This window comes from Kryptolebias marmoratus, linkage group LG15 (assembly GCF_001649575.2).
Source record: "Kryptolebias marmoratus isolate JLee-2015 linkage group LG15, ASM164957v2, whole genome shotgun sequence".
NCBI lineage: Eukaryota > Metazoa > Chordata > Actinopteri > Cyprinodontiformes > Rivulidae > Kryptolebias > Kryptolebias marmoratus.
In genome coordinates this window covers 14,144,660-14,157,825 of record NC_051444.1, presented here as the reverse complement: position 1 = coordinate 14,157,825, position 13,166 = coordinate 14,144,660, and the positions used below count along the sequence as shown (strand labels likewise).

Genomic DNA, 13,166 nt, shown 5'->3' with positions numbered 1-13,166 from the left:
CATGCTGTGTCTGCACTGCTTTGCTGTTAGCATAAAAACAGGGGGGGAAAACTAATATAACTGATTCTGTTAACAAAATGAATTTTTAATAGAATGAAGCTGCTAAAGTCTGTGATGTGAATATAAAAAAAATGTAATAATTATCCTTGGTTTTTGCAATCCCCACACTACGTCAAAGTAATTTGTGCTCTTTTGCTTTTCTGGGAGAGGTAGTAAAAGTAGCATTAGTATTTTGTAGAATAAGAAATCCCCTCCCAGAAAGAGATGAAACAGCATTCCAAATTGTAAAGTTTTCCCATTTGCCGTTCTATCTTTCAGCAATAATGGAGGTCTGACCCATCTCTTGGTTATGAATTTAAATGAGCGCTTCACGGTTTAGCATTTTAAGAGCGCTCATTGTTGTAGTGGATTCTGTAACATCAGAAAGTAATCTTCTAATTATGGTTACTGAAGTCAAGTAAAGTCAAGTGCTGACTGACACTCGCTTTGGCTGCTGCAAAATACTGAACCTCTGCTCTATTTGAAATGTAATTTTGATTACAGATGACGAGTGAGAGCAAAAGGGAATCTGATGAAGATCATCTGAATTATAAAACCTGTACCGCCAGAACAGAAAAAAAGAACGTAAAACTAGTCAAACACCACACTTGCTGACAAATTTATATTGATGATTTGCCTAATGGCTGGTTATTAATTGAAACGTTTGTCCTCCTGTGCACTTTCTCTTGGGAAAATGGTTTTAAGCAATTTTCTTTAACTTAAATTGCTGCCACTCCTGAAATCACAGAGTTGGAAAATGGGAACTAAGTGAAGAAGTGAACAAAAGATTTATTGCCCACACGGCGGATGAGCAAACTAAAAAAACAGGGAATCCATCTCTGAGCCAACTGCAAAGACAACATCATCACTGCCTTAGAAAGATGACAGGAAGTCCATCATGAGACAAGGCTAGCAGCCAGTGATGCTGATGAGGTTTGAGGTTTTTGTTGTTGTTTACATTGAATTTTATGTTGTGCCACTGCTGGCACTGAGTGCTAAACTGCGAAGCAGTAACTGCTTATCATCAAGATGAAAACACGAAAGAATTGCGAACAAATCATTTACCACTTCAAGACTCTTTTATGATTTTAGGTCTGATGTTGTCGTGCAATTTACTGTAAAGTCACAGTCAAGCTTGTGATAGTAATTGTTGAGAAAACAACACTGAAAAATGCTACAACAGGCACTGAAACAAAATCTGCTCCAAGCTGTTATTGGGAGTGTGGCAATTTAGATGTGCCTACTGTACATAAACAACTAAAAATAGTTTACCCAGTTTTGCAGGTTTGACCCAAAAAAACGTTGGAGTATTTCACTTAATACTTATACAAAGGCTTTCAAAAAAGCATTTCTTTGGATGGTTTCTGAACATATCCAAATGATAGATGACCCCAAAGTAGAACAATGCAGACTCGTGTCAGTTAATCTGATTTGGAAAAATCATGGAGTCTCCCAGGAGAAACTGGAATCTGGTGAGAGACAGACTGAAACATGAGGACTGAGATGCATAGCTGCAGCCACTGTGACCCACTTCTGCACGAGAGGCAGAAAGACACACAAACAGAAAACTTTCCCTCTGTCAGTAGTTTCCATCAATAAAGTTTCTTTACTGGGATAACTGTACAAGTTTAAGAGTTTCAGTATCTTCTGTTTCTCTTCATAGCTGGTACAAATCTTCTCTTTCCCCATTTGTGAGAGGTGATAAGAAATGTCTCTCCTCTGTCTGGATTTTCACAACATCTGTCATAAATTGCCATGGGCTGGATCTGGATTATGCCAGTTTTGCTTTGCAAAGAACAAGATAATTCCCAAATACCTACATCTTTGCAGATGCAGCTTTTGTTTTGCAAATAATTTGTTTCTCTCAGAGTTATAAAATGATATTTGCCTGCCTTGTCTGAATTGTGAAAACAACAATCGCTGTATAAATGCTGCTGTAGCAGGCTGTGGGGAAGCCTTGTAACTATATTCTGTCAGTGTATCTGCACAACCTTGTAATATTACTGGTGAAGTCTTTTGTTCAAGTGATGCCTAGTCAGCTTCGTTAACAGGTGAGTATCTCTAAATACGCTGCTGTGGAGAGCTACAGGTACAAAATGGAGCAACTGTTATTCTCCTTACATTGTGTACTCTAGTAAAGGCAGCTGGAGCTAACATTAAAACCAGTTGCTCGTATTAAGTAACTGCTTTTTAAATGGCCCAGTGTAATGCGACTAAGACCCATTTTAAGAAAATGGCACACAACTCCCAGTGGGGCTTACTAAGCAAACATCACCTTAAATCAAACTGCCCAAACTTAACCAACAGTCCAAGTACAGCATTCTCTGAGATTTTACGCTAAACCCAGAGAAACGTGCATATCCCAGATGAGACGAACTTGCTATACAAGGTGTCACCATGTATCAGTGCTGTAGGAGTAAAGTCGGGAGAGAAGAAACGCATATGTAGCAAAATGTGGAGCAGCAGCTGCACTCCGGCTCCCTCTCTGCTGATTCGAGCCCTCTGTTTTTACAAAAGCAAACTCAATCTCCCTCAGAATGTCATTATAGGGAAATCCATATGGTGAGTGAGCGGAGCAGCCAGATCTGAATCTTATTATGGTGAAAAAGTGGCAGGTCGGCTCTATGGGACGGCTACTGAAAGTGAGAGAGGATGAACTGTGTGTAGATGTGGATGTGTGTGCGTGTGTGTGAACCATTGGTCTGTAGCAGTTTTGACAAGAGAGCAGCAGGGCAGTGCTGGCAGGTGAAGCCAATGTGATATTCTGTGGGTTTTCTGGGTGAACGTGTCACTGCCAGACAGACAGACCATCTCACAATAAAAGAAGCCTTCTCTTTTTTCTTTAACCTCCTCTCCTTCAGTGTTACCCCCCATGTATTTCATTATTCACCTATTTTTTTTCTTCTTTCCTTCTTTACCCCAAATTCTTTTGTCAACTTGCTTGTTGCATCCATCTTTTTTTCCTCCCCAAATTGTCTTTATTACACTGTCACCGCTTGGAACTTCATTATGTCTCCAAAAAGATCTATCAATCATGCTGGGTGTTTGCTCTTTTCTTTGTCCGTTCAAAAGGCCCGCTTTATTATCTGCAGTTTTCCATGTGTGTCTTTGTATTCACTTGTGGCTTCACACAGAGATCTGTGGCAAAGAACAGCAACAAAAGCTATCCCCACTTCAACAGCGTGTTGCCTTTTGTGCCACATTAAAAGACGATTGGGTCATCTTTCAGATTGGGTTTATGTGTCATGCTGCCAGTGAGGGAAAGTGTGGAGAGACATATGTCAACTGTTCAGTTTCTTAGTGTGCACTGCACTGTGCGGATTTACACACACACGTAGAGTAATGGTGAGGGGGGAAAAGTATTTTTGTCAATTCTTGGGTTTTATGTTTTAAGTGTACAAAAACACACATCAAATTCCACCAAGTCATTACTGTATTTATTACACAAGAACAAAGCCAAAATGGAGGAGCTGTATTTTAAAAAATTGCTGCTTCACTAGATTTTAAGAGGGAAAATAGCAGCTAGGTGCTGCTGATCAGATGCACTTAATTAGGTGATCATCAGTGTGACCACTTCCATAAAAGCAGAAGCTTTAGCAGTTTGCTGGTTTGAAGCACAGGTGTGTGTTAACACATTGTCAAATACTAAAAACATCAGTAATGACTTCAGAGAAGCAATTGTTGCTGCCCATCAATCTGGAAAGGGTTATAAGGTCATTTCTAAACCATCTGGAGTCTACAGTGGGAAAAAATCTTTCACAGGTGGAAAACATTTAAGACAGCTGCCAGTCTTCCAGGGAGTGGACAACCCAGCAAATTCAAGACAAGGTCAGAGCATGCAGTGCTCAGAGAAATGACAAAAAAAGCAAAAACAAGAGCTACATCTCAGACTTTTCAAGCCCCCGTTAGCAGATTAGAGGTTAAAGTTCATTAGACAATTAGAAAAAGACTGAACAAGAACGGCTTGTTTGGAAGGCTTGCAGGTGAAAGTCTGGAATCTGCTGTGTGCTTTTTGTATACTTAAGGTCAGGTTTGGATAATTTTAGATTTGGTAATAATTAGATCATTTTTATTACAGTATATACATAAAACACTAGAAGTAGACTAAAAAAGAAAGAAAAAAATAATTAGACTTTTCTTCAATTCTCTCACTAGAATTAGAGGGGGAGACTTTCTTTCTTCCTATGACTGTATCTGTCAATCAAAGTCAGAAGAAAAGGAGCAAATGTTTGCATCATGTATATGTGTGTCTACGAAGGGCAAATGGGTATTTGTAGTGTCTAACAGTGGTAACTCCTTTGGGATTCCTCTAGGAAATGAGCTGCTATTTGTCAATGCTGACAGATTCCTAAAATGTTCTGGAGCTCAAGTTCATAACATTTTTTTTATGTTTTTAAATCTGAATCTTCTGTTTTATTAACAAATAGTTTCATATATTATAAGTTCAGGAATATTGTTCAATGATTTTCATGGGTGTTGGCTTTTAATTGCAAGCAAATTAAAAAGGCATTTTAAACTGCAGCATGCACTACCGATGATTTGCAAAAGAATTTAAGCATTAAGTAATTAGACCACAAGTTTCCATTTCTTTTAAATACCTTAATTTAGTTTGCACTCAGATATGGAGAGTGTTTACTGACAATTATTTTAAGAAGTTTTATTTTTAATTGTGTCTATCATTAATGTATTGATATTTGAGGCCATGAATATCTCTTGCAGTAATGATTAGTGACCTCACCTCACACTGTGCCATCAAAAATTTCTCTGGTTCACATAAATCTTTTAATACTATTACCACACCTAAACAAGATCTTGATCATGTTACATTGTTAAACAGTATAAGCACATAGCTAAAAAAGATTAGGCTGGTTTGTGTTGCTGTTCCATGTTCCTGACCTGCTTCCATTTAACCTCAGCAGATAAATTTTCTGTCACAGCACAATACACAAACAATAACATGATGAAAGGGGTGGTGACAAATGCCATGAAGCTTAAGAATTCATCATATCCTTATATAAAGGTGACAGCAGGTGACATCAAACACATTTGTGGTACTGGTGTGACAAGTCAACCAGATAATTCTATATAAAGCTCAAAGTGGTGCTGCCTGAGGCTTATCATTCATCTACAATCACTGCACTAATTACCGTGGTAAATGATCTGATGTTATCCCATATATAGAGTGTGAGTGACCCCACGGACAGATGACCTTTTACCATGCCTGTTTTTTTTTTTATATATAAAATACCAATACATCCTTACATTTCAAAAGAGTGTTATTAGTCAAAATATTGGAAGCATGTAGAAAGATAATGCAGACCATTTCAACACAGTTACAATAGAGCTACAAATATTTTTTATTTTTTTTTATGGATCGATTCCTCTCTTCTATCCAATAACCAAATCAATAAAAGCTGTTAACAATAATAAAGACACTTATTGCACTAACATGTTCAGGCTTTTTCGTATGATGTTGTGATAAATTATGTTGACCTGCCTTTTCCTGCTGGAAACATGGTTTCAGAGCTGAAAGACCTTGAAGTTAGCATCTCCTCATCGCTCCCTGTTTCTGTAGTGCCTATATGTAACTATGATTTAATGATGATACTGCAGCTGAACCACTGAAACATGCACAGAACCGTTAACATCTACAGCAGAAAAAAAACATAGCTGGCTCATTATTAAAGAAGAAATAATACAATTCTTTCATATAAAAAACAACAAAACAAATCCAGTTCAACCTGAACATAAAGGTGAGAAATAAAATTTACTCAAGGTACATTTTTTTAAAAGCAGACATTGTTGAAGCCAGCCTTTAATTAGTCATCTTTTAGGTAATAATGGCCTGTCACTTTTATTTATTTATATCCTTGTTGCCATAAAAAGATGGCATTTACCATGTTATTTTATTATTTGAAAAGTATATAGTTAAAAAAAATGTTAAAAATTACAATAAAAGTTGATTTACCTTTATTTTTTCAGAAACCAAGCTAATATGAGAATTTTGAGAGCACCAAAACAGGTGTTAAAATACAAAGCTAGTTTTTTTTTTCACTTGAGAGGAACAAAAATGAAATAAATATTTCTTCCCTGTTTCCAATTACAAAACAACCCCAAAGAAAACCTATCAAGGAGTAAGCGAAGATCAGTAGAAAAACAAGAGTTCCTAAAACTAAACTTGAAACAGTTTATAGCATTTTAGCCTTTCTTGCAGCCCACTGCATACACAAAGATAAACAGCCAAATAGCTGAAGCAAGAATAATTTAATACTTTGTGGGCCAAATGTAAGAAGCCTACAGGCCAGTTTTGGCCCATGGGCCATCAGTTCATGATTAGTACGCTAACAAACACACATGCAGAGTTCAGAGATGTTAGCAAGATGCTCTTAATATTAAAGTAGCATGAATATTTCACATAATACATTAGCTCAAGTTGTACTTTTTAAAATATTAATAAATAGTAATTGGCTATTACTCTATTACATAATATTTCTAATATTTGTTAAAATACCTTTGCCCTTAACTTTTAATAATTCCGAAATGTTGGCAATATGCAGACAAAATCGTATCCAGGAAGGAGGAGAGCTCAGTCAACAGTGTTTGAAAAGCAAGAAGACGCCCACTTGGCATTCAAAACAAGTGCAACTGTATTATTGTTCCATGCCAGATGTAGTAACTAGACATTATGATGTAAATAGAGTTGATTCTACCTTGAGGCCTGTTCTGAATAAAAGCTGGCAAATAACACACATTTATGTCAAAAAGGAGCCAAATAGGGTAGAATTTCTTAAAAAAGGGTTAATAGTCAGTTTTTGAAGATGCAAATAATAATCAGAGAAGAAAACTCATATTTCCCCACTGCAGTTTGCACATTTTAAGGGAAATATAAGTTTAGCAATGCAAATATAACATATCTTTTTTTTTTCTTTTTCACAGATACAACAAATGCAGAAAACATCCTACATACCCGATATTTAGAAAGGTCGATCCTCAATGAGTTGTGCAGCTGGTCCAGTAATTTGACAAATTTCTCCCTCTGTTAGGATCAGAATTTAATAATTTAGTTTCTACTTGAAGCACAAAGCCTAAAAATTTATAACACTGCCTGGTCTGTGGCATTGCCTGTCTGCAGTGATTCATTTTTACTTCTTGGAACAAAATTTAGCTGTTTTGCTACATTGCCAAACTTGGCTTGCTGCCACAGAAATATTATATGAGGTATTGCAACATTAGCTTATTAAAAGTTGAAATGGAAAGCACTGGCAAACTTCTGAGGTGACTTTTAATGCATAAACATTTTTAGGGGGGAAAAAATAATAAAAATAACTCAAACTGAGTGATTTCAGAAGTGTAAAATTGTGAAAAAGATAAGAAAAATGTTAGCAAGGTTTAACAGATGTAGCAGCTGACAGTAACAGGTGTACTCACCCCAAAGTTAGAGGCAGCAAATCTGTCAGAAGCAGAGGCAGTGGTTGTGGTGGTGGTAGTTGTGTGGGCAAAGTAGGCATTGATATTGGCGAGCAGGTTGCTCATCACTGCTGGCACACCGGGACACATGTATTTGGCGGATAGACAAGAGAAATGCCTGCAGAGGAGAATAAACAGGTATCAGCCTGCAGTAAATACACCCAGAGAGTAAGAGAAAAACACATCATCTCCCTTCAAAACCACTACCTTTGTTTTCATCAATTGGATAAATGTCTTAAATACAAGAAAACTGTATTTATTTCATATTTTTACCTTCAGACTGTTTCCTTTGAGCAGATTTATTTTAATGTTCTGGACAATTACCTCTGTTGAAAGAGTTAGGACATGAGTACTCCTTACTGCCCTGTTAATGTAGCAAAAAAATGTCTTCAGTGACCATAACAAATGATGTCATAAATCTAAGCTGTATAACCAGTGCTACTAATGACATGAGACTGCAGAGTAGTGGATGGAATAATCAGTATAACAGTAAATCAAGGGGTCCTGTGATTGAAGGAGGGCGTATGCACTGCTGAATACATTGTATTAGGTTTCCTTCTTTTCTGTCGTTTGCTGCTTTTTAACTCTGTGACTTCTAGACCCCTTAATGTAGGAGAGACAACTGTATTGTCTGCAAAGGTTATCAGTGGTTTGGGTCAAGGCAAATCTGAGCGCTAAACAAAGGTAACTAGACATGCTCGAGCTACTTCAGGACATTTTTTTTTCTCATCTGAAAGGCTTTTTCAGTTGTAGCTGACTGTAAGCGGTGTCCTGGGTGTTTAAACCTCTTGTGGGATCATTAGCACACTGAGGTCACATGTTTGAGTGGCATGTCAAGGTGCGAATGGGAGTTCGGTTGTCTGGGGAAGGATTTCAGCACTGTGAGTAAACACCTTCACTGCTCACGGTTTTGATCAGGTAGAAGTCAGGAATCATTTTGGACAACTGAAAAAAAAAAGCATTTGCTAGCAGCCCAAGCAAGTCAAATGGCTTTTTTTCAGCCAGTAGATGCACTTACAATTATGTTACTTTTAATTTGTCATCAATGATCCCTTTTTTAAAACATTTCTTTGATAGTGCTGCTCATCCAAAACTAAGTTATGAATCCTAAAAGACCTGGCTTAACTATAAAAAAAAATCATAAATGAAGAGCAGATGCTCATTTTAACACATTATCTTGCTGCCTAACAAGCCATGTTGAATGCCTCCTACCTAATATTTGATCTGTAAAAAAAAAAAACACTGGACATAAGGACTGCATGCTTTTTTTTCTTTTGCATTTATACAGCAAAAAAAAGACTATTTATATTGATAAATAAAATTTATAAATAATGTTCTGTCTTTTTTATAGTTATTGAAGATGAAAAATTACACCAGGGCTTCCTTATGAGCCTCTGGCATGACCCATAGCAACCAAACATCTGGATGCATTGGACTTTATCTTAATCACTGAATGCTTAACGACAGAAAAAGTAGGCTGAACAAATGAAATACTGCCTTTGTTTAAATGCTCATTATGTCTAACAGATTTCCCTACACTCTTATTTCAAATGAACTTCTCAACACCAGAGCAGCAGCTGTATTCTAATAACACTACGCTTTTTATGCAAACATTTAGCTTACATTCTTCTACTTTAAAAGACCAGAAGGAACAAAAGCTGTTTTTCATTTTTGAAGCTTAGCAACATAAATTTTCAATGATTTGTTTCTATGGCTTTTGTGATGTAGGAATTATGTAATCTCTGGATTCCTTCATAAATACTTTAAAGACTGAACAAAACAAGTTTTTACCTCAAAGAGGAATGCTAAGCTTGGAAAAAAAAATAGGTTCTGAGACTAAGAATATCTTCCTCAGTGAGTCATTGTTTCATAAAGACAGAAAGTTATGTGCAGTAATGATTACAGTTTTTCTCCCCCTCCCTTGTAGGGTCCATGTTCACAACACACAAACACACACATGTTCTCATTGGAAGGCCTATTTAATTACTCTGCTTTCAGCCTCCAAATTGCCCAGAAGCACTTGGAGTTAGGCAAAGGAAAGAGAGTGATGCAAAGAGAGTGATGATGACATCCGCTGAATTCCCATGGTGCTTTTAGAGCTGGATCTCTTGAGCCAATTTTCAAAAGAGAATGCATTGTGTTACCCAGTGTTCTCCTGCTCGGGGTTTTTACCAGTGGATGAGATGCATTACGAAATGTGTTCACATTACATCTTACAATTTCAGACAGCTGGGCAAAATGAAAAAAAAAAAAGATTCTGAGAAATGAAGACTGAGGAGGAGGCTTTGGAGGTGGGTGGGGGTGGGAGGGAAGTGGGGAGTGGTGATGGAGTGAGATGAGGAAATGTGGACATAAAGGAGCGTATTTTGGCAATTGTTGTGGAGGGCACAGGAGGAAGAGTAAGTCCTCACAGCTGCTTTGATTTATGCAGCCGTCATGCCAGCAGTGACTGGGAGTCAATGCTTTGTGAGGGGAGAAAAAGGCCTTTCATAAATTCCTGATGAAGCCTAATATTTGTTGATATGAAAAACGCCAAGCTTAAAACAAGGTTCAAGCCTAAAGCATTTATTCCACCTAATAAAACTGGTAATAAAGCCACTTACTGCTTTGCTTGTCTGCACTGAAACAAATCCCAATTCCTCATACACTGCTATATACTGTCACATTGTAACAATAACACATCACTGAGTGAGTCCACACCAGTTTACAGCACCAAAACAATTAAACATGTCAAAGATATTCACGATACAATCATGGCATTGCTGCTGCTGCACTCATTTCTTGGAAGGATATTCTGTGGCTGTTAATGCAAGCTGCTCAGTATCTTGAAAAATTATAAATGGTTAAAAGCAGCTTTGCAGGGCTAAAAGGAATGCCAATGACATGATGGCTCTGCAGGGAGAGCAGGGGAATTGATAAAGGAGCTGCTGAGAGGGGCATCAAACGTGCTTGGGGCCTAATGGAAAATGAGTAATAAAACTCACTACAAAATACACAACACGTCAAAAGATCTGCTCAAGAAAAATCTTTTTACTCAAAAAAAAAAAAGAAGAACTTTAATAAAATCGGTTTCTCAGTTTTGTTCCATCTTTCAGAGTTCTTCAGTAAATAAATTATAGGAATTTTGATGAAAGCACAAATGTGAGATAAAGCTTCCATTTAATTTGCCAACACAATCTTTTCCTAATTACTGTCTGATTTATTGAGGCAGCAGCTAATTATAAAATCAGCTCCTTGAACTGCCATACAAGTGCAATCTCCAGGAGGGAAAAAGTTGAAAAGTACAGTTGGGTAATGATTTAGATGGTAAAAGAACACTTCAGAATCAAATCACAGTATGCCAATGCACCAAACATACTAGACATTAATTTCTATTCAAAGGTATGAATAACTCACTCAGTTATAGTTGTGCTTTATCAGACTTTGGTGTTTTCACCTCTCTGCGATCTAACTTCTCTGGTTGTAAGTTCAGTCCTGCTGTAAACCACAGCCAAGGCCACATTGCAACTACTATAAAAGCTGTAAAAGCTGTGCCGCTTAAAATGGACTTCTGTAAAGGTGAGAAAAAAATGTGTATCATTAAGAAAAAGTTTTTTTAATATTATCTAATAATTAATCTAAGACTGCACAAGGGTTTGGATTTGGACCAAGATCTGTTATTTGGTTTTTAAAATGCCTTAAGTTTCCAGATACTGGTTAGAAAGACTTAAAAAGCTAAAGTTTAATGACTGCACAATCAAATACTTGTCTATTGCTAAACAATGGTCTTAAAGTTTTAATGATAACCTCTCTATCAATACAGTTTATACTGTATTTAATGGAAGATTTAAATAACTCAGAGCTATTTGATGTAGATCTCTTTAGAATATAAAAAAGACTAAATGTGTAAGTCAAGTGCAGTTTACTGGTGAGAATAAGAAGAGAATACAGTAGAAACTTGCATGAGTCCTGCAGAGCTAACATTACTTCAACACGTCAGTGTTAGAAGAGCATTGTATGACAGTGATCAATATGAGGTTATATTTTTTTTTTTTTTACATTAGTGTACCTGTGTTTATGCATGGTTCTGTGTGTGTAGGTTTGTTTAGAAACAAAAAACAAAGAAATGGACATTTGACAGAGTTATGGTTGATCAGAGAAAGCCAGAGAGGGAAACAAGGCTGTTTGTGTATGTCTGCGATCAATGTGACCAAGACTGGTTAAAAGTTTTCTTCTTTTTTCTGCCAACCAACAACTAATCAATCAAACCGAGGAGCTCGATTGTCTTTCAAGCTCCAATTCTGCTGAGGAGACAACTTTACAACACCTCTACTTCTTCTGCTCTCCTTCTCTTATTCCATTCTCCCCTCCACTCTGCTCAATGAGACAATGACAGATTGATGAGGGAAAAGGCCATAGATCAGGGTGGTACTAACGTCATAGCCTGATAGATGGACTCCACCCCGTATCTCATGGCAAATTCATCCACTATCTCCTGAGACACGTCGTCAAAGTAGACCTTCCACGCATCATCTCCTTTCACCTGCGGGATCTTCACCACCCCGCTGTTCTTCACTTCGGTCAGGTAGTGAAAGAGGTTCTGTTGAGTGGAACAGGAGATAACATAGCAACATTAAAGAGATGTTTCTTCAATTGTGTGTTCATATATCACTGCTATAGCTGTCTGCAAAAAAATCTACTTAATCACACAAACAAGGTAAGAGAATTACCTCATGTAAACAGGTGTATTGACCATGAGGAGGAGCCACATTCTCCTCTCCTTTCATTTCAACGCTGATCTTGAGTCTGATGGCACCAGATACTGCAGACTTATCAGTCCTTTTATCTGTTTCACAAAAAGATGAAAAAAGTCACCGGAAAGTCAGCCTTAAAGGTTTTAAAAACATAAGTAAAAGTAAAAGAAACATTTCCTCAAATCGTTTTCAAATCACCAAGTACAATCTCTGATGGTGTGACATTTTGCTGTTTTTCATTGCAGGGCTTTATCATTTTACTGTGACATTTTTTCGTCACAAAGCTGGTTAAACAAGTTAAACTTTTGAAAAGTAAAAAAAAAAAACATGAATATATAGACATTTTATTATGCTGAGCAAGAAAAGAAAGTTCAAGCACTTAAAAGTGTTCTCAGTCAGCAAAAGAACGTTGACTATTCAAAGGAAACCTGTCCTTGACAACCTAACAAAAAATGAAATAAAGCACTAAGAGATTAAAATTCCAATCCATCAATATTGTCTATGTAACTCTTTTAATGAGATTGATATACAATGATTAAATGACAAAAAACAAATGACGACATCTCTGAGCTCACAGTTTTGCCGTTTTTAAGGCACAACAACCAAACCTTTAATATTTGTCAAAGATTGGCACGTTTAAACTTAGAGTATATGACCTTATACACAGATGAGATAATGCAGAAGTGATCATTTAGGTTAGAGAGCAAATAATGTCACAGCTATGGGGCTTTTAACCCACCCCCACCCCATATACACAGGCACACACACACTACCACCAACACCATCTTCCCCTACTCTGCATGCACTTAGATTCAATTCTTCTTTTCTTTGTCAAATGAGTCAGTTGGTCAAGAGACGGGCAAGTGAAAAATAATAACACAACAAAGTGACAGAGAATGGCGCTACCGATGCAAAATTGCAGATTGA

The 13,166-nt window shown here is 37.0% G+C and overlaps 1 protein-coding gene across 5 annotated transcripts in view; it reads right to left on the bottom strand.

Annotated features, from left to right (window-relative positions):
* LOC108237353 (protein unc-13 homolog C) overlaps nt 1–13,166 on the bottom strand; it is a 106,239-nt gene that overhangs the window by 57,086 nt on the left and 35,987 nt on the right. For all 5 annotated transcript variants that reach the window (XM_017418712.1, XM_017418714.1, XM_037979856.1 and 2 more), the window contains 4 exons: nt 12,216–12,331; nt 11,922–12,085; nt 7,468–7,624; nt 7,007–7,075 (listed from right to left, as the gene is read on the bottom strand). In XM_017418712.1, the coding sequence (XP_017274201.1) occupies nt 7,007–7,075; nt 7,468–7,624; nt 11,922–12,085; nt 12,216–12,331 (506 nt within the window). The remainder of the gene's footprint in view (nt 1–7,006; nt 7,076–7,467; nt 7,625–11,921; nt 12,086–12,215; nt 12,332–13,166) is intronic.